This window comes from Saccopteryx leptura, chromosome 3 (assembly GCF_036850995.1).
Source record: "Saccopteryx leptura isolate mSacLep1 chromosome 3, mSacLep1_pri_phased_curated, whole genome shotgun sequence".
Classification (NCBI taxonomy): domain Eukaryota; kingdom Metazoa; phylum Chordata; class Mammalia; order Chiroptera; family Emballonuridae; genus Saccopteryx; species Saccopteryx leptura.
In genome coordinates, this window is record NC_089505.1 from 284,619,545 (window position 1) to 284,645,981 (window position 26,437).

The 26,437-nt window shown below is 46.6% G+C and overlaps 1 protein-coding gene across 1 annotated transcript in view; it reads right to left on the reverse strand.

Annotated features, from left to right (window-relative positions):
• Nucleotides 1–11,895, reverse strand: part of EHD3 (EH domain containing 3) — a 28,681-nt gene extending 16,786 nt beyond the window's left edge. The window contains exons 1-2 of the mRNA XM_066378554.1: nucleotides 11,015–11,895; nucleotides 293–469 (exon numbers count right to left, since the gene is read on the reverse strand). Of these exons, the coding sequence (XP_066234651.1) occupies nucleotides 293–469; nucleotides 11,015–11,241 (404 nt within the window). The 5' untranslated portion in view covers nucleotides 11,242–11,895. The remainder of the gene's footprint in view (nucleotides 1–292; nucleotides 470–11,014) is intronic.
• Nucleotides 11,896–26,437: the final 14,542 nt, after the last annotated feature.

Here is a 26,437-nt window from a genome sequence, read left to right on the forward strand (position 1 = left end):
CCAGGGAAAGACTGGGAGCACTCTCCGCTTTCATTGGCGGGGGTGCAGATAGGGAGGATGTGATTCAAATTGCTGTACCACCCCTGCTCCTTGATCAGGAGGAGTCAGCCTAGCGTTTGCAGCTCCCGCATCCCTAATCTATGGTAACTCAGTTACATTCCCAGCAAGAAAGGGACAATTAAGAGAGACTCTACACCAAGCCTCTCAAGACCCCGCCCTGTCCCTTCCGTTCTCATACTCCAAGAAAAAGAAAAGAGAGCAGTTGGGATGCACGTGTTCTCTCTGCACTCACCTGTTCAGGAAGGCATTGCCAAAAGCATTGAGTTTCCGGAAGGGTTTCTTAGGATCCACCACCAGCGCGTTCCCCGGGATGATCCCCTCCACATCGCCCTGCATCACTGCAATGAAGGAGTCGGTGGTCGGCTCGGGCCCGATCCTCATGCCTGGGAAATCCTGTTCCAGCAGGTACCTGGCAGAAGAGGACACAGTCATAAGGCAGGGATCCTGCTGGCAGATCAACCCTGTGTGTCTACCACAGGCAGGTGCTGATGCGCGTCAGAGCAGAAGGGTGAGTCCGGAGCCATGAGATGACACGGCAGGGAAACAGGACTTCCAGACCGGATTTCGAAGACATTGCAGATGTGGTGGGATTGCAGCTGAACTTAAAATACCAAATCTGTTCTTCTGGGTCCTTATCTTTTCCCCTCCCTGATTCAGTAGGAGAAACTAGAGCAAGGTTTGGGCTCCGAGCTGGAGCGCAGGTTGAAACTGACTGCTACACGAGAGTACTGCAGACGTCACAGCTGACGGTAACCTGCCGAAGGACCTGCACGAGGGCAGGGTCAGAATCAGACCAACCATGGACTTTGCTAGCTTTCCATAGCTCATTATTTATTTATCTGGTTAATCTTTTAATGTAAAAATAGATCATACATGAGACAAAAATACAACCGGTGTGATGGGTATACTGAGAAGTGGATCTCCACCCCCTCCTAGACTTTTGGTCTACTTTATAGGTAGCATGTCCCTTTCTTTGCTCTTCTCCTGACCTGAGCAGTGAGAGCCCAAGGCCACCCCCCCGCCCCGAATAGCCCTTTTTAGAAGTCAAGAGCAAAAGCCCATGGTGAGCCAGAGAATGAAGGGAACAGCTGGTAGGGACCACAGAATCCTTTAAAAGAAGCTCAGAACAGCTTTGAGCCCAAATAGCCGGAGGCTGGATTCAGGGGAGGAGCCAAGAACTGACTTGGGTTGGGACTGACAGAGGAGAGTCCCAGGGGCATCTTCCAAGACCACGATAGACAAGGAGTTAAGGAACGCATTGACCAACAAACCCCCTTACTGTGTGCTGACAACCTCCTAACGCCCAGGGCCCACATTCATGCTCACAGGGAAAAGTCAAGGAGCCCGCAGCAGAACAGAGATAAATCAGAGGCTGTTAGTTGGGAAGGGAACCTGGAGATGTCTTAGACTAGTGGTCCCCAGCCCCGACTGCACAGCTGAGCTACTCAAGAGCTCAGCCCGGGTCCCACCCCCAGAGGTTCTGGCCCATTCACTCAGAGGTGGGGCCCTGGCACCTGGTCCTTTTTAGGAGCCCCCCAGTTGATCCTAATGTGCCGCAGGGGTTGATAAGGGTTGACAACCCTTTCATTTTACTAATAACAGCACTGACACTCAATAGCAGTTCCACATGCCAGGCGTTACACCAACCATTTTGGGAACATCATCTCCTTTGGGGCTCACAGCAGCCCTATAGTTAGGTACTGAAGAAACTGAGGCTTGGAAGGTATATGTGACTTTCTCCAAGTTAAACAGCTAATAGTGGAGCTGAAACCCAGACCTATAGCAATCTAAAACCCAATCCTTCACTCTTCAACTGTCTCCTACACTGAAGAAATCCCTACCAGAGAGAGCTGTCAAGGACCCAAGAAGGTCAAGACAGAGCTGTGACCAGAGACCATGTCTCCAGGGCCCAAGTTCTCTGACCAGCCTATGCCTCCCCAAGGTAGCCTGGAGAGGCGGTCCTGCTGTCCACAGGGTAGTGGCCAGGGAGACTTGCTGGAGTTTCTTCTAGCTCATGGACATTCTGCTTATGCCTCCAGAAGCATTCTGAGCTGTTAGTTTCCTTGCAGCTCAGGCAGTTTAAGTCAGGGTGCTAAGGGCTCCTCCCCACAGTCAGTAGAGAAGCTGCTGCCCAGGAGCCCCCCCCCACACACACACACACCAGAGGGGTTTAGGTTGCCTGGGGGAGCCCTTCCTCTCCCTCCAGGATCCCAGCCCAACAATCTGGATGTGAAGGCAGGATTTCCTTCATCAGAGGACAACTTTTATTTAAGTTTTTCTATTGATTTGAGAGAGAGGAAGGGGAGGGGAGAGGGAGAGAGAGAGAGACAGACAGAGGGGGGGGGCAATCATCAACTCGTTCCATTTAGTTGGTCCATTTTAGTTGTGTACTCATTGATTGCTTCTCATTTGTGCCCTGACCGGGGATGGACCTGAGACCTTGGTCCTCCAGGATGATGCTTTATCCATTGACCCACCCAGCCAGGGCCTCAGAGGACAATTTTGAATCTGGCCATCGGGCTGTAGATGAGGACAGACTGTAACAGCTGCACACGTGGACGGCACTTCCTGCTTCCTCAATATGCCTTCCCCCGTCAGGGCCTCACGGGAGAGGCAGGGAATCTCGGTGCCTGGGGCCAGCAGATCCAGTTTCTTTAACCATGAGGTATATGCCCTTCAGAAGGTATTGGGCCTCTGTGAACCTCGGTACCTTCCTCTGTAACATGGGAGCTAACAGTTCCAATTTATCAAGCATGTGTGATGTGCCAGGCACTGTTCTAGATTTTCTGTGGATTATTATATTTCGTCACATCTACTCTGAGGCGAGTGCTATGACCCTTACTATCAAATAGGCCTAAAGGGAAAACCTACCTCAGGGTGTTCTGAGGGTTAAACTAGTAACAGCTCTCAAGCCCTTAAACCAGTACCTGGCACCTAGGTTAACATCCCGTTTTAAAGAGGAGGGGACTGGGCCCTGGCCGATTGGCTCAGCGGTAGAGTGTCGGCCAAGGTTCGATTCCTGGCCAGGGCACACAGGAGAAGTGCCCATCTGCTTCTCTACCCCTCCCCCTCTCCTTCCTCTTTCTTTCTCTCTTCCCCTCCCGCAGCCGAGGCTCAGGCGCTGAGGATGGCTCCATGGCCTCTGCCTCAGGCGCTAGAATGGCTCTGGATGTAACAGAGTGACGCCCCAGAGGGGCAGAGCATCGGCCCCCGGTGGGCACGCGGGTGGGTCCTGGTCGGGCGCGGATGGGTCTGTCTGACTGCCTCCCCATTTCCAGCTTTGGAAAAATGAAAAAAAAAAAAAGGAGGGGACTGGTTAGACAACTTGCCTCAGGTTATATAGTCAGTAAATAGCTGGGCTAGGGTTTGAACCTGGCACTGGATTTGAGAATTTGCTCTCCTAACCACTACATGTAAGTCTTACGTCTCCCTTGCCCAGGAAATGCGACAGGGCTGAGCCCCACATGGGACTAGACTGAGGAAGGGGACAAGAGGCCACACAGGAATATGGTTTGGCAGGAGGCTGTCCAGGGCTCATGGACCCAGCCGTGTACCCATCTCCATGCACGTCTGCCTTGGGGTCCACAGCGAGGTCTCAGTGAGCGGGGTATGGCATGTAAAAGCTGTTGCTATCAGGTGACCAGAGCAGGCCTCAGGCTCACTGGCTCTCAAAGGACATTCTTGGGACTTAAAAATAGTAAAGGCAGATTCCCCTGGGAAGAGGGTTCGTGAGAATCAACACCATGCCTGGGAAACCCCATCAGTTCCGTCTGCGTGCCAGGAGCACCTGCCCCCTTGAGCACGTGGGTGAAGGCCCTGAGCAGGCCCTGCAGGGGGTGTGGCAAGTGTGAACTCGGAGGCAGGAGGAGGAGGTGGAACCAAAGGCTTGAGAGAAAGCTGACAGAGAGAGAAGGGGAAAGAAGTCATTCTGAGGCAGCTTCCAGGACACCCAGCCGGAACAGGGCCAAATGGCCCAGTGATGAAGTATCCTCCTGACCCAGGCGTCTCAGATTTCATCCCTGAGAGACCGTGCTGTGCTAGCAGATGATCAAAGGGTGATGCTTCCCAGCATAACAGGGCCACATCCCTGGGATGCTCTGGAGCCACAGCCCGCAGTCTGTCTGCGCAAGCGCCCGGAGGCTGGGCCTGCTGTCCTGCCCTGTGGCTAAACCCACACAATCCCAAACTTGCTGATCACACATGGGTCTGGAGAAACACACAGTCTAGCAAAGCCACCAGCACATTCAGGGACCCTGTGTGGCCGAGCAGAGAACCAGAGCTGGGTAGATTCTCAGGGACATTCGGGTATGGCTTGCAGCACCGAGTGCCCCCCTAACAAAGCCGCCACTGTGTCCCGAAAAGACAACCTATTGAGGGACCTCACCACTGCCTCTCTATGGGCAGTGATACAAATCGCCTCTGTTGCCAGGCGAAACCATTCCCACAGCAGCAGGAACAAACAGAAGTTAATTCAAGCCTGGGTGGGAACAGCTGAGATGAGGACGTGGAAGGGAAAGGGGGGACCGCTGAGCTGAGGGGCGGGCCCTGCTCTGAGACCTGGACCCAAGCTATTCCACTGAGCCAGTCCTACAAGCACTGCAGGACAGCAGCATTATTTCAGCTTTGCAGCAGAGTCAATTGAGATATAGGATGCCCAAGTTCAGCCAGATGAAAATACTTAGCAACTTGAAGAGCTGATAAAACTTAGGTGCATGATTCTCCCTCCCTACCCCCACTCCACTCCTGCCCTACTGCCTCCAATGAAAAAGAAATAAGTACTAAAACCATAAAATAGGTGTAAGGAAATCCAACACAATTTTGATATTTCCCATGAGGACCACTTTTCTGCATATTTTTCTTCAGTAAATTATTTCATGACATTTTTTCTCATTTGTCTGTGTATGTGTGTGTGTGTGTGTGTGTGTCCAGCTTGCCTGGCAATCAAAGCACGTGGTCTGCTTTACTGGTGACCTAAGCAGCCAGGGTAAGGTGTAGAGTCAAGAACCTTAACTCTGTCTGCTTCCAAAGTACTCATCTCCACAACAGTGGGGCCAGATAGACCTCTGGCTGCCACTGGGACAGTGCCCAGGGCAGGAGGACAGAGGGCCGGGTTCACAAACAGTGCTGCCATGCTGGGCTCCACCTCAGCTCAGCTTCATGAGTGGCTCTGACATCACAGATGTGACCTTGGACATGTCACCCAACTGCCCACTGGCTCAGTTTCCCTAGTGTATAGAATGGGGATAATACTTGTTTTCTAACTAGCTCAAAGGGACCGCTTGAAGGTTTTGATATGAAATCCATAGGAATTTGGGGAAAACCAAGGCTACACCAGACATTTGTTCATATTGGCAAAGACAATAATTCAAAAGAACAAACACCTCATTGTTGCCAGTAAGTACTCGGCGCATTTCTACCGCCTCCAAATCCAGTCCCCACACCTCCTCCCTGAAGCCTCACCTGCTGCATTCTGTCATCCCAAACCTGACTGTGCTCTTCCCTGTCCATCTCCCAGCTCCTAATCTGCATACTTTTAGTAGACCCTAAAGGCAAATACCACTTTCTGCCTGTATCATAGGTATTCTTGTTATATATCAGAATCTTTTCTCTGTCTAAGCCTGGGGTACTTTAGCTTTAAAACAGACCTGACTATGCAGTGGTGCAGCAGATAGAGCGTTGGACTGGGACGCAGAGGACCCAGGTTCGAAACCCTGAGGTCGCCGGCTTGAGCGTGGGCTCATCCCTCACCAGCTTGAGCACGGGATCATAGACATGACCCTAAGGTCGCTGGCTTGAGTAAGGGGTCACTCATTCTGCTACAGCCCCCTGGTCAAGGCACACATGAGAAAGCAATCAATGAACAACTAAGGTGCCACAAAGAAGAATTGATTCTCCTCTCTCTCCCTTCCTGTTTGTCTGTCCCTATCTGTCCTTCTCTCTGTCTCTGTCACAAAACAAAACAAACAAAAAAACAAATAAAAAAACAGAGTCCAAACAGTACTGTCAGTCTCACGGGGTTTTAGGGAGACTGTAAAACATCCCCCCTCTCGACACACAAAGTGAGGGAGTAGTGGGGAAAGACCCTGATGGCAGAGTTGCTGTCTGAGTCAGCTCTGTGCTCCTCAGAGAAGCCACCACTGTCCCTGGGGCACAGCAGCCCCTGTCACGGGGTGAGGTGACCCCAGCACAGAGACCAGTGGCCACACTGTTCAGTCTCCTGCTCCCCTTCCCTGCCCAGCCACTCACAGGCACAGCCCTCCCTGCATAAACCTCGTCGTCCTCCACCTCAGGGCCAGCCTCTAAGCCTCTGGTTAGAGAATCTGTTAGAAAGAGGAGAGGGAACAAGAAAGCCCCAAGTGGAGAGCCTGGAACAGAATTGGAGCTCCATTGGTTCTCTCCCTTCCTTATCATGAGAGGAACCCTGGGAGGCAATTGTTCCAATTCGCAGGCTAGAAACAAAGAAGGTGAGGTCTAGACGGGTTAGACCTTGCTGACGAGGACTCTTGGTTGATATCTGCTAGAGCCTGGATTCTTCTGGGCAGGCTGTGTTCTTTCATGGTCTGGTCCTACTCTCAATTGTAACGGGATGGAGCCCTTTCTTCCGAGGTCCTTCTCCTCCCGGTCATGCTCCTCCTGATGGCCTCCACACCTGCTTTAAAGGGAGATCATACGCTGGACCTGAGGCAGGCTGGCCCAGCCTCTCTTAGGAACCAGCAGGTCAGGATCAGAGCCCTAATGGGAAAAGGATGTGCACTGAGCCCAGGATGGACAAGGCCAGAGGTGTTGCAGGGACTATGCCTGGCAGGACAGACCTCGCAGAGGTCAGTGGATCTACCTGGAATGGTGCCCATTTCTCTAGCCCTTCAGCTTTGCAGAAGATCACCCTTCCTGGCAGAGGCAGCTTTAACAGCGGGTGCTCCGGGTGCACGCCCTGGGCCCCGACTTCTGAAGGGCCCCATAAAACCCCAACTTTATACTTTTTTCTAATGTAAGGGGCCCAATATTTTCTTTTGCGCCTGGGGCCTCAACTGACCTTAATTTGCCTCTGCTTCCTGGGGTGGGATGGTGATGCTGTCATGTACGGGATGAGGCCTGGGCAGTGGGGATGTCAGGGAGGTGATGAGAGACAGAGCAGCCGCAGGTAAATGCTGAGTCACCTCTGGGGAGGATTCAAACATCTCCCTGAAGATGTGAGGGAGATTGAATAGGTCAACTGAGCAGCAGCCTCCACTATGTGGTCATAGTTCAGAGTCCAAGGGAGGCTATAGAAGGGCCATGTGACCCTTGAGATCAGCGCAGACCTCCCTGTGCAGATGCAGGCAGCTTGGCTCTGGCAGCCCCAAGCCTGACTCCCGCCCCACCCCCCACCCCCAGTCCTCTATTTGATCTCCCTTCTGGCTCATGAGAGCACCGGGCCTTCCTGGGGCCCTGGAGTAGCCAGCTGTTCACCTTTATGACCAGGGGGCCAAATGGTGCATGGGCGGAGGGACTGGAGACTGCCTGCCAGCGAGGGGAAGAGTGGAGGGAGGGAAAGAGCAGGGGCCGGAGGAAAGGCTGCCAGGGCCAGAGGGACACAGAGCTACTGTACTCTGAAGGGGCGGCCTGGGTTGGAGGGAGCAGCCACCAGGCCAAATTATTGTTTATTTTATTGCTCTGGGTTGCCGGGCCTTAAGCCAGGGAAGTTATTTCAGGCAGAGATCACAGCACATTAATTAGTTATTAGAAGAATGTCCTTTTCTGCATGTTCTTCCTGAGAAAAGAAATAGACCCCGTGGCAAGTGCATATAACTGAAAGTGGGCGGGCACTCCAGGGACCACGGCCAAGGGCTGGGGACTGAAGAGCAAGTCTTTGTCCCTGACAGAAAGGTCCCTCACAGGTTCAGGCCAGGGATGGAGGGCAGAATGATGGCGCTCAAGGCAAGAAGCAGGGATGGGGGAGGGCGGAGAGGCCCAGGCGCCCTGAGATCTAGGCCTGGCGCACCTCACTACCCCAAGTGGGGCCTTGGAAAGGGGTGTTCTCTCAACTTACCCTCTTGAAAAGCAACTCAGAAATATGACTCTGAATACCAAAACCGAAAAGTAAAAAAATAATAATAATAAAAATAAACAGAAACAACTCTGCATAACCTTTGGCCTAGTGATTTCACTTCTGGGAATCTCTGAGAAAACAGTCAGAGAAAAATATTATGCACAGAGATATTCAGAGTAGTTCTATGGTAGCCAAAAAAAAAAAAAAAAATTAGAAGCAAACCTAAAATATTCAAAAGAAGTACACTGGTCAAAGGAATAACTGCATATACATAGACGAAATATCATGAGGCTCTTAAAAATAATGCTTACAAAGATTTTTTAATTGACATGAGAAATGCTTGCACTGTAAGTGAAATACATCCACATACAAAATTACTTTATGCTCTGATCTTAACTATGTGATAACATAGCTAAAAACACTGGAAATACATATATTTATATATATGTGAATGATATTTAAAATGGTTTCCCTTGAGTTGTGGGATTATGGGTGATTTATTTTCTCCCTCAAATTCATTCTTCTCTGCATTTTCCAATTTAAAGAAAATAACTGTTCAGTGGATTTAATGAGAAGGAAGGAAAATATGTAATTTGGCTTGGGAAGGCTTCCCTGTGCTATAAACCCTCCCACCCTGCTGGCGCATGCTACCTCAAGGGGTCTAGACAGCGTTGGATGCATGAGCTAAATTCAGTTACTGACATAAGTAACTGACAGAACTCTTGTACTTGGAGGATAAGAAAGAGGGATCTGCCTCTCCAGGCCTTCCTGTTTCCCTCAGATAACGAATAATCTATGGCAACTCGACCCTACCACTTTCTTAGACCCAGTTAACAGCCAGCGTGACTCAGGCAAAGCCAGGAGATAGTCTCAGACAAGAGGCACTTAGACTGTCTGCTGCTCAAAGATCCTGCCCCTCAGGGACACTTGCCTTTCCCCACCTTCCCTCCTATTCTACAAACCTACACTGAGAACCTCCAGTGACTGATGCCCAGGCGAGACCCCAGGGAGCTAAGGCACAGCTGTAAGTGTTACAGGAAGGAGAAGCTCAAACCAAGGTAGATCCAGAGGGTCAGGGAAGGCTGTGCAAGGGGCAGGAGCCATCTGTAAATGGCCTGGACTTCCCATGGGGCACAATGCAGGCCAGAGAGAGGACACAAATTACAAAGGAATCTTGCAAAGAACCCAGGTACCTCTAGGGTTTCTTTGGCAGGAATGGGTATTTAATAAAATAAAGGAGATGGATTAATCAGAGTTCTCACCTTAATGTCCAAGGCTGCCCTCAGGCCCACAAGATTATAAGTAAATTTGGGATGTATGTGCATTTTTCTAAAGATAGGTCATTAGCTTTCATCAGATTTTCAAAGGAGGAACTTAAGAAGCAATGGATTAGATTCATAGCTAAGGGCCCTTGTAGTTCTAACAATATAAGAGATCCAAAACCCAACTAGCCCATCGACCTTTCACCCTCCCTAATATGGGTATCAAACTTCTTTAGAAATCACTCAGCCTCTCACAGCTGTTGAGCCCAAGGCTATCCATGCAAGGGCAGACTTGATCAGATGTTCTGTTCAGACACATGTTAGCATGGGGCATGCCCTGCTTCCAGAAGGCTGTGTTATAAGTTTAGCATTAAGAGAAAATTTGTATCTAAACCCAATTAACGGTCAGTAACCAGACTGCTAATTTTTCTGCTTTTCTTGCCAAACAACGAATAATGCTGAGAGTTGCAGGTGTTCAGTCAATAAATGGAGACAAGAGCAACCCTGCTTTAAAACCTGCAAGAAAGGAACACCGTTGACTTATGGGGACCATGCAACACATCGCTATACTGTAGGAGCCTGACTCTCAACACAGAAGACTATAAGCACCCTCAACAGCTTGACAATGGCTGTAAACGAGGCCAAGGAAATGGCCTGGCCTTGTTGTTTTGACTGAGGACTGGTGAGAAGCCTATCTTCTAAAGATAAGAAGGATTCTTATCACTCTGACGGACAATATGTGGACCTCTCTGAATGTAGAGTAGACAAGTTGACTTCTTAAGGATCCCTCCAGTTCAAGAATTCTGTAATTCAAGGCAATGGATGACTCACCCTCTGAGTTACAGGCATTTGGCCAAGCATCTCCTCCCATGCATCCAGGACCAGCATCCCAGGATGGCCTCCCACCCAGTTAGATGACTCTGGACAATGCATTTACCCTCTCTATGCCCCATTTATCTGACCTGCCAAGTCAAGGGGCTGGATGAGACAATCATCAATGTCCCTTCCACCTCTAAAAGACTTTAATATTATTATTGAGCCATTAAAATCAATCAAGAGAAAAGATAAAAAACATTCTTTCTGGATACTGCTTCTTCTGTCCAGTCTCCAAGAGATATATGTAGGAGCTTTGCTCAGAGTAGGAAAATGATAAAAGAAGGGCAAGTGGCACTACCAGGCAGGAGGCCACAGGGTACCTACCCAGCCCACCTGGCTATAACTGTAAAGCCCTGATGTGAGTGGCTAAAGCCATTCATAGGCAAGGGAAGTGGAACTGGCTATAAAGGGTGTGTCCCTAAAAAGTGAGGGTGTAAGACATCCCCACAAGCATAAGGTACTCTTGAGACCAGGGGATTTCTTACTTGTGCCACCTGGGCCTTAGTTTCACCATCAATAAAATGGAAAGAATAGGATGGCTCTGAATTTTAACACTTCCAATTGCCTAACAGAGCCAAGGCTCTAAGTTCAGTGGGGAGGCACTAGGTAGGATGGGGCCAGGGACCACAGTAAAATTGTGGGGTAAGCTTTGGATACACATGCACGCAGATTTCTTCAGAGCCTTCAAGTGAAGACGGTACCCAGTCTGGAGGAGGAACCAGGAGGGAACGGAAGGCATAAGCGCTGGGTGGCAGGGTGGAGCTGCGGGGGCCCTGGACTGGCTCACCTGATGAAGGTGGTCTTCCCAGTGGAGTACTGGCCCACCAGCAAGACCATGGGCTTGTTGTCGAAATCGGCATCCTCCAGGGCGGGCGAATGAAACTCGTGGAAACGGTAATGCTCTTCCAGGGGCAGCAGCTTGCTCTTGTAGAGTTTCTTGAGACCCTCAGTCACCGTCTGGAAGACCTCGGGATCCTTCTTCCGGCGGTCGTCGGAACCCAGCCAGCTGAACATCACGGCCACTGTTTGCCCCCTGCGCGAAGCCCCAGCAGGAGGGCGCAGAGCCCCGCGTCCCGGCGCCCTTGGCTCCTCGGTAAAGATGCCCCGCAGGGCGGGCCCGCTGGGCTCGGAACCGCGCTGCCGCCTCACTCGAGCTTGGGGCTCAGCTGCACCATGACCCGGGCGCGCGTCTCGGAGGTCCCTGGAGCGACGTTGCGGGATGGAGAGCGAGCTCTTCCCAAGCTCCTGGGACCAAGCCCGGCCTCTGATTCAAGCAACCAAGGCCGGAGAGAGGAAAAATATCGGGGCTGAACAGTAGGGTTGCGATCTTGCAAATTAAAGTCAAACCTGTAATTAAACTGCCAGATTCCGGGGTCCGTGATCTCCCCCCAAGACCCCTTCTGCTCTGACCCAGGTACAGTCAGGGGATGCTTTGGCTCCGCTCCTGCCCAGCCGGGTGGCTCAGGGGATCAGCGGCGCTGCCCAGCCCTCAGACAACTCAGCGTCCGCAGCCGCAGCCCGCAGCCCCAGGCGCCGGTTTAAATGCCAGCGGTGCAGGAAGCGGACTCTTGGAGGAAGTCCCTGAGTACTGGCAAGGCCAGCCCGGTAGACCTGTCCCGGCGAGGAGAAGCTGAGTAGGGCGCAGCCATGTTTGTGGGCAGATGCTCCGCTGGGGGACCCGCAGCCGCTGCAAGGGAAGCAAGGGATACTGAATCTTGTGGGAAAGTGCTGGTATTTCAGCCCCAGCCTCTGGAGGTTTGATTTGGGAACAGCGCCCTCTCAAGGACAGCTGTGAAGACAGAGTTGACCTGCTCATCACTCTCCCTGCTTTTAAAAGTCCTTTCCCTTAGTTACTGAGTTCAATCTCTCACGAGGACAGGTCCTCTAGTACAATATTTGAAAATATTATTCTTGAAAGAAGAATCCAATACCAGATTCCGCAGTGACCGAAACTGTAACTACCCAAACTTTTTGCTTGGTCTACGATGAAGTCAAAACCATTTTTATTCATTCCCGAAAAAAAGCAAAATCCCTGCAAGTTTGAGTGGCAATATGGGCTCACCAACTTTAGTGACTGTGGATACAAAGTTGATTAATACAGACTCTTGCTTCCAGGAGCTCCAGTCCCCGCGACCTCACAGAGGAGATATAAGCAGAGAGCCATGGGCTCACAAGAGGCAAGAGGTATTCCTTTTGTCTAGAGAGGAAGGCTTAACAGGAAAGCATGACTATGGTTAGATCTTAAATGATGAATCTACAGAGAAGAGGGAAGACATCTAGGCAGAGTGAAAGGCATAGAAACATGGGAGAACTTGGTTTGGTGAAGGCAGAGTAAACAATTTCACTTGAGTGCAGCATTCAGAAAGGTGGAAGGGAATGTCTGAGGCCAGAAAGGTTTTGTTTACCAAAACAGGAGTCATATAGGGAACAAAGAACCAAAGATAATGGTGTCACTAATCATTGTTAACGTTAACTAAGTGCTCACCATGTTCAGGGGCCTGGGCTAAGTTCTCAGTGAGCATTGTTCCATTTGACCTCATGGCAGTTCCATGAGACAGATCATATTATCTCCAGTAACCTACGAAGGAGAATGAGGGTAGGAAGACTTGGCCAGGTGTAAGCAAAAGGAGTGCATTGTCTGTGGGGAACTTCAATGCAGTAATAAAACCAACTCAAAGTCAGTCTGTTTTATATTATATAGTTCCATTTATATTAGTGTCAGTGATAACACCCTCCTGTCTGCCAAGGCAGATGGCTCCTATGCACTCCCTTCCACAGACGAGGAAAGAGGGTAGGCTAATGGACCAGGCAGACTGCTAATGCCGGTAGCAGTGTGTGTGTGTGTGTGTGGGGGGGGAGGGACCTGGAGATCCAAAAGGGGCTGGAGGCCAAGAGACAGACTAGGAAACTTCAAAAATTTCAGAGGTAGTGGTTATTGGGATTGGGGAAAAGGTTGTTTTCAAGAAATCTTTTTATGGCATAGAAATGACAGGTCTTGGTAAGCAGTAACAGAGAGGAAATGAGGATAAGGCAAAACCTAGGATGATTCTGAATTTTCTACTGTAGGAGAGAAGATGGTTGGAGACACTATTCCACTATTTAGAGGAATCAGGAGGAGAGCAGATTTAGCATTTAAAGATTAGGATTCAGGGCCCTGTTCAGTTCGTTCAGTAGTAAAGTGTCTGCCCAGCATGAGGATGTCCCAGGTTCAATTCCTGGTCAGGGCACACAGGAGAAGAGACCATTTGCTTCTCCACCCCCCTTCTCCCACAGCCATGGCTTGCTTGGTTTGAGCACATTGGCCCCAGGCACTGAGGATGGCTCCACGGAGTCTCTGCCTCAGGTGCTAAAAATAGCTCAATTGCGAGTCTGGCCCCAGATGGACAGAGCATTGGCCCCAGACAAAAGTTGCCAGATGGATCCCTGTCAGGGCGCAGGTGGGAGTCTGTCTCTCTACCTCCCCTCCTCTCATTTGGAAGAAGAAGAAGAAGGAGGAGGAGGAGGAGGAGGAAGAGGAGGAGGAGGAGGAGGAGGAGGAGAAGAAGAAGAAGAAGAAGAAGAAGAAGAAGAAGAAGAAGAAGAAGAAGAAGAAGAAGAAGAAGAAGAAGAAGAAGAAGAAGAAGAAGAAGAAGAAGAAGAAGAAGAAGAAGAAGAAGAAGAAGAAGGAGAAATAATGGTGGAAGAAGAAGAAGGAGGAGGAGGAGGAGGAAGAGGAGGAGGAGGAGGAGGAGAAGAAGAAGAAGAAGAAGAAGAAGAAGAAGAAGAAGAAGAAGAAGAAGAAGAAGAAGAAGAAGAAGAAGAAGAAGAAGAAGAAGAAGAAGAAGAAGGAGAAGAAGAAGAAATGGTGTGTTCAATCTGAAATATGTGTAGTTGAGGTGCCTGTGGGACCTCAAATGGAGGGATAGACTTGGTGAACCTGTGGGGATTTGGACAGGAATTATGAGAGGTAGGTGCTGGCTGGAATCTTCTTAGTTATAGCTCAGATCTCCTGCTTCCTCCTTGAACCCCAGAGCTGATCATCAACTTCTGAGCTCTTTGCACCCCTGGGTAAGTAACCACTTGTATTAATAATTTACCCTTGGTGTTTATGTTACCATTAGTAAATGAACATAAGAGGCAACATTCAAAATATTGAATAACTCACATGTATGAGAATGGAACAATCACAACAGACCCTGCCTTCCCAATGGAATAGGGCTTAAGACCCCACCTGTGCTGTGTGTAGAAGTACAAAAGAGAGCAAAAAGATGTTGTAATACATGAAATCAACAAAAGTCACCCCAGCTTTTTTCTTTTTCTTTTATTTCCATTGTCATGAAACATCTTTTTCCATCCCTTTACTTTCAGTCTCTGTGTCTTTCAATTTGAAGTGAATCTCTTCAACAGCACGTGTATAGGTCTTGTTTTGTTATCCGTTCAGCTTTCATGTGTCTTTTGATTGGAGCATTTTAACCATTTGCATTTAAAGTAATTATTGACATTTGTTGATTTATTGCCATTTCATTATTCATATTTTTATCCTTTTTTCCTTCTTCTTCCTCTTTAAAGAGATCTTTTAACATTTCTTGTAGTACTGGTTTGGTGGTGATGACCTCCTTTAACATTTTCTTATCTGGGAAGCTCTTTATCTGCCCTTTCATTCTAAATGATAGCTTTGCTGGGAAGAGTAATCTTGGTTGCAGGTCCCTGCTTTTAATTATCTTGAGTATTTTGTGCCAATCCCTTCTGGCCTGCAAAGTTTCTGTTGAGAAATCAACAGTCTTATGGAAGCTTTCTTTTAAGTAACCAACTGCTTTTAAGATTCTCTGTCTTTAAACTTTGGCATTTTAATCATGATGTGTCTTGGTATGGGCCTCCTTTGGGTTCATCTTGTTTGGGACCCTATGCTTCTTGGGCTTGTAAGTCTGTTTTCCTTACCAGGTTAAGGAAGTTTTCCATCATTATTTTTTTCAAAAAGGTTTTCAATTTTTTGCTCTTTCTCTTCTTCCAGTGTGTTGGGCAGATAAAATGTATTATGCTCACTTTGTTAAAGAGGCCATCGCCCAGGTGATATTAATGTGTGTTGGAGATCGTTGTAACCTGGGGCTTGGTTTTGGGATTAAGCCTTTCCCACCCTTTTTGCTGTAGGGCGGTACAATCCAATCATGCCTCAGAGAAGTGACTTTGTATTAGAGACTACCCTATTTTGTATATTGGATTAAAGGTTGTGAAGCTACACTATAAAATAGGGGTAGAACGGGAACTTGCCGCTCTTGGTTCCTGAGATTAGCATGAGAGAGCAGAGAGGGTAGAGCCAGCAGCAGGAGGAGGCCACGTGGAGGAGGCCAGGAAAAGCAGCCAAGATGGCAGATGGCAGAGTACTGAGTGAGATGCCAGTCTGTGTAGAGTTTGTATCTGGGATAAGGAAGGAGATGGGGAACTGAGGAGAATAAGGTTGGTGAGCTAGAAACCTTTGATTCTAGGAAACTTGGATAAATCAGTAGCTTTGTGAGCACTGAGTGTGACTGGGTTTTGGAGCCCAGTGTGTATTTTTACTTGCCCGTCGGGTGCAAGGTAGGATTAAAGGCTATGGCCCATCAGTTTTTGGCTCCGCTGTTTCTTTACCGACTGTCCGAATCCAATGCGAACCTGCATGGGCTGGGCTGCTGTCCTCTTGGCCCTGGCCCTGATTACTGGCTTTACACAGTGTACCCATAATTCTAATGTTGGTATGGTTGAAGTTGTCCCAGAGTCTCCTTCGACTGTCCTCATTTTTTAAAATTCCTTTTTTCTTTTTGCTGTTCTGATTGGATGTTTTCTGCTTTCTTATCTTCCAAATCACTGATTTGATTCTCTGTTTTATCTACTTTACTATTGATTCCCTGTAATGTAGTATTTATTTCTTTTTTTCTTTTTTTCTTTTTTTTTTTTTTACAGAGACAGAGAGAGAGTCAGAGAGAGAGATAGAGAGGGACAGACAGACAGGAATGGAGAGATGAGAAGCATCAATCATTAGTTTTTTGTTGCACATTGCGACACCTTAGTTGTTCATTGATTGCTTCTCATATGTGCCCTGACCGCGGGCCTTCAGCATACCGAGTAACCCCTTGCTCAAGCCAGTGATCTTAGGTCCAAGCTGGTGAGCTTTTGCTCAAACCAGATGAGCCTGCACTCAAGCTGTCGACCTCGGGGTCTCGAACCTGGGTCCTCGGTATCCCAGTCCGACGCTCTATCCACTTCGCCACCGCCTGGTCAGGCTAGTATTCATTTCAATTACTGTATTCTTCATTTCTGATTGGTTCTTTATGTTTTATATCTCCATTTTTGTGTTTTTTATTTCTTTGTTGAAGTTCTCACGGAGTTTATCTACTCCTTCCCTACGTTTGTTGAGCATCCTTATAACTGGTGTTTTGACTGCACCTGGCAGATTGCTTGTCTCCATTTTATTTAGTTTTTTATTTCTTTTTTGAATATTGTTCTGTTCTTTCATTTGGGGCATGTTTCTTTGTTTCCTCATTTTAGCTGGCCCCTTGTGTTTGTTTCTGTATATTAGATGGAGCTGCAATGTCTCCCAGTCTTGGTAGAGTGGCCTTAGGTAGCAGGCGTCCTGCTGGGCTCAGTGGCTTAGCCTTTCTGGTCACCCAAGTTGGGCACTCCAGATAGGTTGTGTGCACCCTCTTGTTGTAGTTGAGCCTTGTTTTCTGTTGGTATGTCAATGGGGGAATTTACCCCCTGTAAAGCCAGTTGCCACGGCCACCATCACAGCTGTCTGGCCCATGCAGGTTCACATTGTATTCGGACAGATGGTAATGAAACAACAGAGCCACGAACTGGTGGGCCATTATCTTTAATCCTAGCTTACACCCGGCGAGCAAGTAAAAACACACACTGGGCTCCAAAACCCACTCATTCAGTGCTCACAAAGCTACTGACTTATCTGAGTTTCCTAGAATCAAAGGTTTCTAGCTCACTAGTCTTACTCTCCTTTGTTCTCCATCTCCTTCTCTCTGCACAAACTCTGGCTTCTCTTTCAGCACTCCACCATCTTGGCTGCCTCTCCTCTCCTCCACATGGCCTTACTGCTCTCCTCTCTAATGTTAATCTCAGGAACTGAGAGCGATCAAGCTCTGGGTCTGTCCCCATTTTATAGTGTATATTCAAAACCTTTAATCCAATATACAAAATAGGGAAGTCTCTAATACAAAGTCACTTATCTGAGGCATGATGGGATTGCCCCACCCCACATCAAAAAGGGTGGGAAAGGCTTAGTCCTAAAACCAAGCCCCAGGCTACAAGGATCCTGCCTGCCCACAGCCCACCCCCAACACACATTAATATCACCTGGGTGACGGGCTTCCACGTGGGCAGCGCCATCTTTAACAATGTGAGCATAATATATTTTATCTGCCCAACACCCCCAGTCCATAGGCTGTGAGGACCAGCTGAGCTTACATCAGAGGAGCTCCAGTGCGGGCACCGACCCCACAGAGCAAGACTTCCTTCAGCAGGGCTTTGGTGCCCGATGGGTCCCTCCTTGAGTGCATCACTCATGGAGGCAGTTGGGTGGTGCTCCAGCATGGTCTGAAACTGACCACCAAGTGGGGTGGCACTAGGGCCTCTGGGGAGATGCAGGCCACCCAGCATGAGCTACAGAGAGATCTTCAGATGGCTGCTACTTGTGCTGAGCTTGGAGGTGCCCAAAAGAGGAAAAGCTGCGAACTGATGTCAGCTGCCACTAATGCTGGACCAGAGGCCACTTAGCAAGAGGTACAGAGCATGCCAAGCCTAGAAACTGCTTATTTGGGGTTTGTGAACCTTTGAAAGATTTTGAGAAAGTCTGAAGCAAGAGCCAAGACATCCTGTTTGTATGGAAAAGTCACTGGTAATAGCTTGAGTGGGTCTGCAAGTTGGGTTGGGAGAGTCTCAGGGAACCTTCAGGGCTGGGTGAACAGTGTTAGCCAGGTTGATGGAGACTCAGATATGGCTCCTGACTGCAGGAAGAATGCTCAGCAAAGGAACAATGGCCTTTGCAAGTGCTTCTGTCTGAGAGAAAGCTGCCCCTCCAACCCTCGCCTCAAAGCCAGATAATTCAGTTTCTCCTGTATGTCCCTGATGTGTCTTTTGATATGCTTACCCCAGCACTAAAGCTCAGAGGGAGGGAGTCCATGCACTGGCCCTTTAAGAGAACAGCCTCCAGCAACCCTGCCTCTCACTCAGCCACAATCCCCACTGGTTTGTACAGCCAGAAGTTATAAGATTTCTCTTCCTGGAACTGGAACCTTGGGCTGGGGGTGGGGCTGCTGGGGGACTGTGACTCTTTGCTCCTCAGAGACGGAACTCCACAGCTGAGATATCCCTCCCAGTTTTTATCCACCATCCCGCATTTCTGCCTCTCCTACCAGACTCTATGTGGCTTGTTCTTTACAACCTTAGTTATGGGACTTCTGTTCAGCCACATTTCAGGCAGTTCTGGATGATGGTGGTTTTGTAGTTTAGTTCTAAGTTTGATGTGGTTGTGGAAGGATATGAGTACAGCATTTACCTACCCTGCCATCTCGTCCAGAACCAGATAATTTTTAAAAACACAGTATTTACAAAAACAAGTAAACCTAGGGATAAATCTAACAAAAGATGTGCAAGACCTTTATGTGAAAAATGATAAAATGTAATGGAAACATCAAAGGCATTCTAAATAAGTGGGAAAGACATGCCGCCTTCAATTGTGGAAAGACGTCGTTTCACAAAGATGTGACTTCTTTACAACCTAATTGCTAGATTAAGTAATTGATCTAATTTAAGTTAAAATCTGAACAGAATTTTCATGGAAAGTAACAAGGTGATTCTGAAAGGTATATAGAAAAATAGTCCCAGAATAGGTAGGATATTCCAGAAGAAATAAGAGGAAAGGGAGAAACAGGAGAAGAAGGAGGAGAGGAGAGAAGAAGGAAAAAGAGAAGACAGTATCAATGAGAGCAACAACTAAGTGAGGTAAACTTGCCCTAGTGGATGTCATTATCAAGTTGCAGTGGTTAAGGTGTGTGCTTTTGGTACGGAGATAGACTAACAGAATGACACAGTAAAATAGCCAGCAAATATGAAAACATGATATATAAAGAAGTTGTAAGAGGCCTGACCTGTGGTGGCGCAGTGGATAAAGCGTCGACCTGGAAATGCTGAGGTCACCGGTTCGAAACCCTGGGCTTGCCTGGTCAAGGCACATATGGGAGTTGATACTTCCAGCTCCTCCCCCCTTCTTTCTCTCTGTCTCTCTCTCCTCTCTCTCCCTCTCTGTCTCTCTCTCTCCCTCTCTCTCCTCTCTAAAAATGAATAAAAAAATAAATAAAAATAAAGAAGTTGTAAGAGATCAAACATATATTAGTACAATGTCAGAAAGAATTCCTTCAACAAGACACTGAAGTGTAAACCACAAATGAAAATATGAATATATTTGGCAATAGTAAACTTAAGCTCGGTCATTCAACTAAAAATACAAAAGAGAGTAAAAAGATATTTAAAACACATAAAATTAACAAAAAAAACCCACTCAATTATTACTATAATCAATACATGTACATCTATAAGAAAAAAGACAAACATTCAAATACAAGACAATTGGCAAAAGTCACAAAAACTCCTTTTACAAAAGAGGCTACAGAAATATCCTGTCAAGGAAAGAAAAGATGGCCCTGGCTGGTGGCACAGTGGATAAAGCATCAGCCCAGAGTGCTGAGGTCGATGGTCTGATCCCAGGATCCACAAGCTGGAGTCCAGGGTCACCAGGTCTATCCTGAGGTTGCTGGTTTGACCCCGGTGTCACCAGTTTGTGTCCTGGTCAGGGCACTTATGAGAAGCAATCATTGGTACAACTAAGTGGAACGAGTTGATACTTCTCTCTCTCTCCCTTCCTCCCTATCAAAAAAGAAAAAGGAAGGAAGGGAAGAAGGAAAGGAAGGAAGAAGGAAGGAAAGAAGGAAGGAAGGAAGGAAGGAAGGAAGGAAGGAAGGAAGGAAGGAAGGAAGGAAGGAAGGAAGAGAGAAAAAAAGATGTTGAACCTCATTAATAATTAGAGTAATGTCAACACTTCACACCCACCAAAATGACCAAAAATAAAAAAGTTGGCTGATGCCAAGTGGTAGTGAGGAAATAGGAATTTTCACATTTTTAAATAATATAATGACCCCTGGTGAACCTGTCATCTAATCCAAGGACTAGAAAAATTAACAATAATTTATATCTACCTACCCATTCCTCCCTTGTCCTGACTCCTATCTCCAAAGAGAACCACTACTGAAAATTTAGTGTCTTTTATTCGCTTGCTTGTAGAATTAATATTATCATAGATATATGGAAAGCTAAACAACATATTGTTAAGGTTTAGTGCTTTGGTGCTTTATAAAAAGCATGTCCTGCTACATTAGTTTCTTGGAACTCAATTTTCTTCCTACTCAATATTTTGTTAGCAGCATTTGTTTTCAGCGCCCTCTGGCTCCGTGGCACCTCTCTCCTGCCAGGTGGCTCTCCCAAACCCAGCTATTCTGTCCCACTGATGGCTCATGGCGGTTCCCAGCAAGACAACCTGCAGGAGATAAGAGTCCTGATCCCAACCGTGTGATCATTGCTCTCTAAGCCTCAGCTCCCTGATTGGTCTCTGAAATAAAGAGAACAATAATACTTTTTCAGGATTAAAGGAGACAAGGCCTGTGGAGTGCTTAGTGCAGTGCGCGGCCCAGTGAGAATGCTCAATATACATTGTTAGCTCTCAATGTTATAATCACTGTTACTAGTTATTCACTACGTGGGCACTGCCCTGTGCTCTGGACTTATTTGATAGGCTAGGAGTCAGTGAGTATCTCCTTTTGGTTTATTTGTATCTTAACTGAGGATGGCATTGACTCAAAGGGTTATAATTGCTGATAGAATGTGTGGCATTCACTATAGGCCCTTGGGGATGATCATATAAAATCGGAGTCTCTCTCTTCTCTTCCCCTTTCTCATCAAGACCACCTAGGTCTGGTTAGAAGTAGAGGGAGACAGAGATTAAAACTGCAGTGGCAACCTAGAGTAAAAGCGGGAGCCTAGCTAGGAGTTAGAGGAGTCAGAGGACATTCAGGTGGGAGCTTAGGGGCCACAGCCCTAGGACCCAGGCCCCCCTCAGCCTGGTCCCAACCATATGAGTAAAGCACAGTTTATCCATTTAGTTGACCTCTGTTGAAGGGAAAAGTGCATCAATTCAATTAATTTCTATTGTTGAGAATTAGGTTATTTTTAACCTCTTTGGTGATGACATCCTCATCCCAGTCTTAAGAATGTCATTCGACCAAGCTGTTGTGGGAATAAAATGAAACAGTTTAGGTCCTAATATAGTTTTGTATATCTGTCTATAGATATAATTATAAATTTAGGTACATAGCACTCAGTAAACAGTAGTTCACTCCTTCCCTTGAATGAATGAAAACTGAGTGCACACAAGGAAAAGGAAATCTGGAATAAAAATAAGGAGCATGGGGACACTGTGCTCAGAAAGTTATAAACAGAAAAGGAGGTGAAGAAAGAGGGTCAGGTTGAGTCCAGCTGTTCGACTGTCCAGGAACAGCTTTCCTCATCATTGCCACATCTACATAATCACTGGGCATGTGTCCATCATAAGAGCAGCTCTCATAGGCAGGAAGACAGTTTTGTAACTAGGTGTACCAGGTGCAGAGCTAACCCAAGAAATCCAACATCACCGAGAGGAAAGCCCACCCCGAAAGAGGTAGTGGGTATGCCTGGTTTCATCAAAATGTCCACTTGATAAGCCTCCATGGTTCCGCTTTCCCTCTGAGAACCTCACTTCCCAAAGGCAAGACCTTTGTAACTACAAGTTGTGAACTATAACTAGAAAATCTCCCCGGCATAACCTTCGCTTTCATAGCGCATATGTTTCTAGAGGGTGGGGCTTTGCCCTGAATAGCGTCTGGTCCTCACAGCAACCCTGAAAGTGAAGCCAGGGATGATTTCCAGAAAGGGAGGTCAAGCACAGAGAGTCTGGAAGCTGTACCCACGCAGGCATCCTCTAACGGAGCTATCTGTCATCCCCCACCCCCGCCTCATTTACAAAAGATGTAAGAAGCTTACCCAAATCCCTTGATTTCTAAAAAATTATTTAACCCTTGAGGTGGTGGATAGGAGGGGAATGGGCTGATGGGCGGTGCAGTGATAATGTCAGGGGGAGATGAGCACCCCAAGTGCTTCTTGGAGGTGACTGGCACATGGGCTATGAGCTTCTTTAGCAAAGCAAAAGCGGAAACGAGTCCTTGGTTCTGAGAGCAGATGTGTCAGTAGTTCCTTCTTTTTTTATTTTATTTTATTTTATTTTATTTATTTATTTTTTTCTTTTCTTTCTGAAGCTAGAAATGGGGAGAGACAGTCAGACAGACTCCCACATGCGCCCAACCGGAATCCACCCGGCACGCCCACCAAGGGCGAAGCTCTGCCCACCAGGGGGCGATGCTCTGCCCCTCCGGGGCGTCGCTCTGCCGTGACCAGAGCCACTCCAGCGCCTGGGGCAGAGGCCAAGGAGCCATCCCCAGCGCCCGGGCCATCTTTGCTCCAATAGAGCCTCAGCCACGGGAAGGGAAGAGAGAGACAGAGAGGAAGGAGGGGGGGGGGTGGAGAAGCAAATGGGCACCTCTCCCATGTGCCCTGGCCAGGAATCAAACCCGGGTTCCCCGCACACCAGGCCAACGCTCTACCGCTGAGCCAACCGGCCAGGGCCAGTAGTTCCTTCTTGATTGCATCATCCCACGAAACAACTCTCCTTGGGTAAGAGCAGTGACAAAGCAGTGAAACGCCCAAAGCACAGGAATCCAGAGCTAAAGGACCTTGAGTCCTGAGCATCTTTCCTGGGTGGTTACTCTTGTCTGTCTCCCCACTAGGGAGCTGGGGCAGCTCCTGGAGGAGGGAGGCTGGGCCCTCATCTCCCCTTTTAAACATAGCCCAGGGCTGGTGCAGGCCCCCAAACCGGACTCATTGCCAAAGTGTCTCCTGGTAGTAGAGACAGGAAATGTGAATTGCCTGCCGTTGGTCAATGATTATCAAACAATAAGGTGACAAACATCATAAAATATGAGCAGAAAGAACCCGATAAAGGGAAAATATATGAGCGGCTTTATTTAAAAATACAAAAATAGATAACAGCGGAAATTCAACAGCTCTACTCAGCACCCACATCTTGCTTTTTCTGTTTTAAAATTGTATTTATTTTTATTTTGTTTGTATTTCGCTTTTTAATCTTGACCATAGATTTTTTTTTTTTACTTACTGAAGTTTAAAATTGTTTATAGCAAAAGCTATTGATTTTATTCCTTGTGATTTCTTTTATTATTACAACTAAATTTAAAAGAGTTCCCTTGCCTGGAAATTTTTTAGTTTATTTTCTTGAAATTGTTCTGCAGTTTTTTTTGTTTTGTTTTGTTTTGTTTTTTCATTTTTCCGAAGCTGAAAACGGGGAGGCAGTCAGACAGACTCCCACATGCGCCCGACCAAGATCCACCCCGCATGCCCACCAGGGGGTGATGTTCTGCCCCTCTGGGGCGTTGCTCTGTTGCATCCAGAGCCATTCTAGCACCTGAGGCAGAGGCCACAGAGCCATCCCCAGCGCCCGGGCCATCTTTGCTCCAGTGGAGCCTCGGCTGCAAGAGGGGAAGAGAGAGACAGAGAGGAAGGAGAGGGGGAGGGGTGGAGAAGCAGATGGGCGCGTCTCCTGTGTGCCCTGGCTGGGAATCGAACCCAGGACTCCTGCACGCCAGGCCGACACTCTACTGCTGAGCCAACCGGCCAGGGCGTTTGTTGTCTTTTAATGTCAGTTTGTTTACTGTGGTTGTTCTGATTGGAATAATGTTTTTCTCCTCTCCAATTCAGATTGTTCAAAAATAGAAGTGTTGAGTTCAATTTCCCACAAAAGATGAGGGAGAACATAACAAATGGAGACATTCCAAATACAACTGATATATTCTATTAACATTTCAATTCAAACACTCTTTAGCTCCAAACAATATAGAATTAAATACAATCATAATAATAATGATGTAAACTTTTATAAAAAACTTTTGTTCAGAGAATTAAACCATTGTTCTGCAGTTTAAAATTTTTATATGTAACTTTTTCATTCATCATCATAATTTTTTTTTTCTTGGTAGAAAGTTATGGAATGGTTATGTATTCAAAATAATTTCTGGATTCTTTAACAGTTCATTGTTAAATCCATTTCTATTCTCTCTTAACTTGCCTTCTTAAAGATAAATTAATATAAATGATTGGATAAAATAAGACCTATTTCAGAATTATCTATTCTGTTTCAGTGAGTTAATTGTCTATTTTTAGTAACATTCCATTTAAATTACTGTAACCTTATGATAAATTTTAATATCTGGTATGACTATTCACCCTCCCTTACTAAAGTGAATTTAAAATTTCTTCGATGTTCTCACTTTCTTCTTGTCCTCATTGTCTTTGTCCCTTGCTCCCCTCCACTTCCCTCTCCTCCTGGTCCTCCTCCTCCACTTCTCTTTCTCTCTCTCAATCTCTTGTTTCTTCTAATTGAGAGTAATTATGAAAACTTAGTGGTAATTTAGCTTCAGCCTTATTTCAGTACATATATATATTTACTTTCCATCTGCTTTCTTCCCCCATCAACATCACACCGTGAGTGTTTCCCATATCCTGGAAAACTATTCAAATAATTAAATGTTAATATTTAACTAGATAAAAATTCTGTAACTTAATTAACCATGCTAAATAAAAGACATATAAGTCATTTGCAGAATTATTGTCAACAATAATAAAAGCTCTATTTCAGAGTTATTTATTCTGTTTCAGTGATCATGTTTATACATAAATCTCTATGGTTTTATTTACTTAATATATATTTTATAAATGGAGTTATTGGGCCTGACCAGGCGGTGGCACAGTGGATAGAGTGTCGGACTGGGATGCGGAAGACCCAGGTTTGAGACCCTGAGGTCGCCAGCTTGAGTGCAGGCTCATCTGGTCTGAGCAAAGATCACCAGCTTGGACCCAAGGTCTCTGGCTAGAGCAAGGGGTTACTCAGTCTGCTGTAGCCCCACTGTCAAGGCACATATGAGAAAGCAATCAATGAACAACTAAGGTGTCACAACAAAAAACTAATGATTGATGCTTCTCATCTCTCTCCGTTCCTGTCTGTCTGACCTTATCTATCCCTCTCTCTGACTCTCTCTCTGTCTCTGTAAAAAAATATAAAAAAATAAATGGAGTTATTGGAAATATTATTAATGCTTTTGATACTTACCGAGATATTGCTTTCCAAAAGAGAAACACAGTTTATATCTCTATCACAAATGATATCAAAGTTCTATAAGTTTGTTTTTTTCCCTTCTAGCACTGTGTGTTATTGTTTAAAACTATTCATGAATTTGGGAAGTGAAAAATAATTTCATTTTTAAAAATTAGTGTATATATCATTACAAAAAAGTTTGAAAAAATTTTTACAAGCATGAAATCTAATCATTATGAAATAGTCATAATTATTATTTTAACAAAATTTATTGAGTGCTCATTATGTACCAGCCAATGGACTAAATGTTTTGCATTCATTACAATGTGAATAAATTGCTCCACTAATCTTTTTTTTTTTATTATTATTATTTTTATTCATTTTAGAGAGGAGAGAGAAAGGGAGAGAGACAGAGACAGAGAGGGAGAGAGAGAGAAGGTGAGGAGAAGCTGGAAGCATCAACTCCCATATGTGCCTTGACCAGGCAAGCCCAGGGTTTCAAACTGGCAACCTCAGCATTTCCAGGTCGACGCTTTATCCACTGCGCCCCCACAGGTCAGGCCAGCTCCACTAATCTTATGACATAGTTATGATTTCTATTTTGTAGATGTCAAAAATGAGGCCTTCAGAGGTACGTTAATGACTCAAGGCTTTCCAACTAATATGTGGTAAAGTTGGGTTCAAACCCCAGGTGTTTCTGGCTCCAAAGGTAAACTCTTGCTAGAACCCAAACTTATACAATTCCAGAAAGGATAGATCAAGGTAAACCCTGTCATGAGTTGGGGATGCCCAGGTATAATAGCCCTCTCGGTGACTAATGTTTTCAGAGCTGATCCCTCATTCCCAAAAGCCTAGACTCAACAGTTTATCAGAGATTGTGCTTTTCAGTTAAAGGGATCCTTGGTCTTTCATGTTTTGAAAGGCACACACAGCCCTTCC